Source organism: Glycine max, chromosome 6 (assembly GCF_000004515.6).
Source record: "Glycine max cultivar Williams 82 chromosome 6, Glycine_max_v4.0, whole genome shotgun sequence".
Lineage (NCBI taxonomy): Eukaryota > Viridiplantae > Streptophyta > Magnoliopsida > Fabales > Fabaceae > Glycine > Glycine max.
In genome coordinates, this window is record NC_038242.2 from 3164792 (window position 1) to 3168040 (window position 3249).

The window sequence follows — 3249 nt, forward strand, 5'->3', positions numbered from 1 at the left end:
GTTAGCACTGTTCGACAAGTGAAACATTATGTGTTTGTTTGTTTCATATTAATGCGGCTTTGTTGGGCCACTGCTGTTCCTATCTTTATCTCTTCACCCTTGGCCTTTTTTCACACTGCATCATTTGCTCATATTTTGACAATCATCAAGATAACATAAACATGGTAGAATTAATATAGTTCACACACACAAGCCTAAGCGGCGCCGATCAGAGAAACTACACAACTTTCCAACAGTAAGTAAAAAAAGTATATATGAAATCATTTTCACCACATGGATATCAAATTATTGAATTCATCGGGAACATAGAAAAAATAATCTGAAACAACAAAACACGGTTAATTTGATCCTATTGTGTTACGGATATCTCGTTACAAATTACAACACACAACCGACCTGAGAAAAGACCTCATGATCATATGCCCCATCATAGCGAGAATCTATGTAGCTACCAGTCCACCGCTCCAGCATACACATAATGAAAGGAAAAAAGTAATCTAAAATGAGTTTCTTCGTGAGATGAGCAACAACATGAGGTGAGCAACTAATAATATATATACCCCTTAATTTATATATAGTTAAAGGAGTTACTCACCTCATTAACAAGTTAATTAGCCTCATCTCAATTCTCATCAGGTGTGTCTATTTCTTCCTACACTTTCTAATATTAATTAAATAAACTGGAAAAAAATATTTACTCAGATAAATCATATGACAAATATAAAAGTTTTTTCTTTTCAAATTAACATAGGTGAAGAGGGCAAGTTGAAGCCCTATATATAAGTCACATCAGAACCCATGATTGGTGGATCAATATTAATCTTGAAGGTTGAAGGAAATTACTAATCTTCAGGTTTGGGATACTCGTTCAAGTCTGGTTTCTCATAGCTGACGTGGCTGGAACTAATGGAGTGTGTCGACGAGGATTGCTGAAGCGCGGTTTGGAGCGCGTCGACTCTGGCGCCGACTTGGGTCGCTTTTTTGCGAATTGAATCGGCGGACATCTTGCCCTGTTGTTGGGTCGAAACGTCGTCGTCCTGGGACAGCAATTCGGGGAAGTTAAGGCGAGCGGAAGGGCCTCGGAGGTGGAAGACGGCGGTGTCGTAGGCGCGTGCGGCGGCGACGGGGGTGGCGTAAGAACCCAACCAGATCCTCGACCTCTTGTTGGGTTCTCTAATCTCCGCCACCCACTTGCCCCACTTCCTCATCCTTATTCCTCTGTATGGCTTCTCTTGTTGTTGGTGCTGCTGCTTTCGCTTCTCGCTTTTCCTCGTAATAGTCGTATTAGAGGAACAACAATCTCCTAAACCCGCTTCTTCCATATCTGCAGGAAGACAACGATTACACCTACCTACTACCTATTAAAAACCAGCTACCTAGTAGTAATTAATAAAATTAACTATGTGTGACCATGAAGTAATATATATTTATATTTGTGGGAAGTTGCAGTTGCGAGCTGCAGCAAAGCAAAGGTGTCGAGAGGAGATTCTGTTCATATTGGTACACCCTCAAGACACAGAAACCATCATGTTGCTGTTGTATTGGTTTATATTTATATGGAGGGTGGAAAACGAAAATTGTTAGTTTGTGAGGAAATATAAATAATTGGAGAAGAGAAAAGAGAGGGTGAAGTGAAGGGAATGAGTTTACCACTTGGCTTCTAGTCTGTCGTCTGGTACGGCCGCCACGTTGAGCTTTCTTTAAGATAAATCCAAAGATGGCCGACACAATCCATCACACCTATCTCTCTCACTCTCCATTTCCATTTCCAACCCATTTTTGTTCCTATTCCACGTACCCTTTTATGCCCACTGTGATCGCCCACGTGGCCGTGGACCGGTCACGCCTTTCTTTAAGATAAATATTTTACTTTGTTTTTTTCATTCAAAAACTGCACTTACTGTGTATTAATAGTTTTTTTTTTTACTAATATTTCATTTAAATACTTAACTAAATTTAGAGGTGATTTAATTCTTTGGTTTATCTTTAATATTTATCTTTGATTTTATAAATATAAAATATAATTAACTAATTTTTTGTTTTAATTTTATAAATATTTAAATATTTATAATTAGTAATTTTAAAAAATTCACTCAAAATGAATAATATAAAATGCTCCCATCATGCAATATCTCGTGTGTAACTGCATTTTATGTATGTTTTGTTTAGAGCTTTTTTCATCCAACATTATATATCTCAAATTCGTGTTTGTATCCATGTCAGATCTTTTCAAAAGACATTTTTACTCATACATGATGGTTTAGAACCTAAAACCTTTCAAGCCATCATTGGCAACGGTACTCATGACTTAACCTTCAATGAATCTGTGCTTTTAATTGGACTTCAATTTATTACTATGTGCTTCTTTTCCAGCGCGTAAGACAGAGGAGCAGGAACGATCGAGCAATGCTACCATTCTCACAACGTGATAAAAATTTAGAAAAGGCAACAAAATAGCACAGTTGAGCACGGAATTGACGACCCACGCGCCAATCCCGTTACACCCACCTGTAAAAAAATGCAACAAGACACCGCCACGTGGCAAACCAAGTTGCACCCGAGCAGCGCAATCTGGCAGTTGAGCACGAGTGGCAGGCACTCGCCTTGCGCCGCCACGTACTGCGGTCCAGAACCTGTAACCAAACATAACGGAGAACGGGAGCGTGGTGAAGAGGATCGCGAGAACTCCAGCCACAGGAAAGACATGAACGCGGAAATGGCGTGGTAGAAGAGCTGAAAGAAAACGAGCTTACGACGACGAAGACGGTGCGCAACATGTGTAGAAAACGTAGGACCAGAAGAAAACACGACCAGAGGGACGGGTCCCGAGGGGGAATCATAGGAGCCACTGGAGCTGGGTCTTGGAGCGCCGCCAGAGCCACCGCGTCTCTTTGATTTTGGCGGCGGTGGAGACCAAGACGGGATCGGCGGCGAAGGTGTCGGCAGAGAGGGAGAAGACGCGATGACGGAGAATGCGTGAGCCACTGAGATCGGATGAGATGCAAATTAGTTTTAAATTTTACAAATTAATTCAGGATCATTTTGTAAATATATTCATTTTTTAAATTATATTTAATGAAATATTAAAATTAGAATATAAAAAATTAATACACATGACATTATATTATATTATTGATTTGATCAAAAGATAATGAAAATCCTTCGACTAAAGGTGACGCGGTAGAGTTTACCATGAAGTTAACTACCAATGTATTTATACTTTAACCAAACATACATTCTCGAAACTTA

General features: G+C 39.6%; 1 protein-coding gene and 1 pseudogene across 1 annotated transcript; both read right to left on the reverse strand.

Moving 5' to 3' along the window:
- Positions 1-439: 439 nt before the first annotated feature.
- Positions 440-1572, reverse strand: LOC732579 (dehydration-responsive element binding protein 2). The gene has a single exon (NM_001250325.2). It carries the CDS (start codon positions 1320-1322, stop codon positions 843-845), a length of 480 nt encoding a protein of 159 aa, NP_001237254.2. The 5' UTR covers positions 1323-1572; the 3' UTR covers positions 440-842.
- LOC100790285 (elongation of fatty acids protein 3-like) lies at positions 1407-3019 on the reverse strand (annotated as a pseudogene).
- Positions 3020-3249: the final 230 nt, after the last annotated feature.

Coding starts and splice junctions, on each gene's coding strand:
- LOC732579 (NM_001250325.2), bottom strand. CDS start 1,322: ATGGAAGAAGCGGGTTTAGGAGATTGTTGTTCCTCTAATACGACTATT.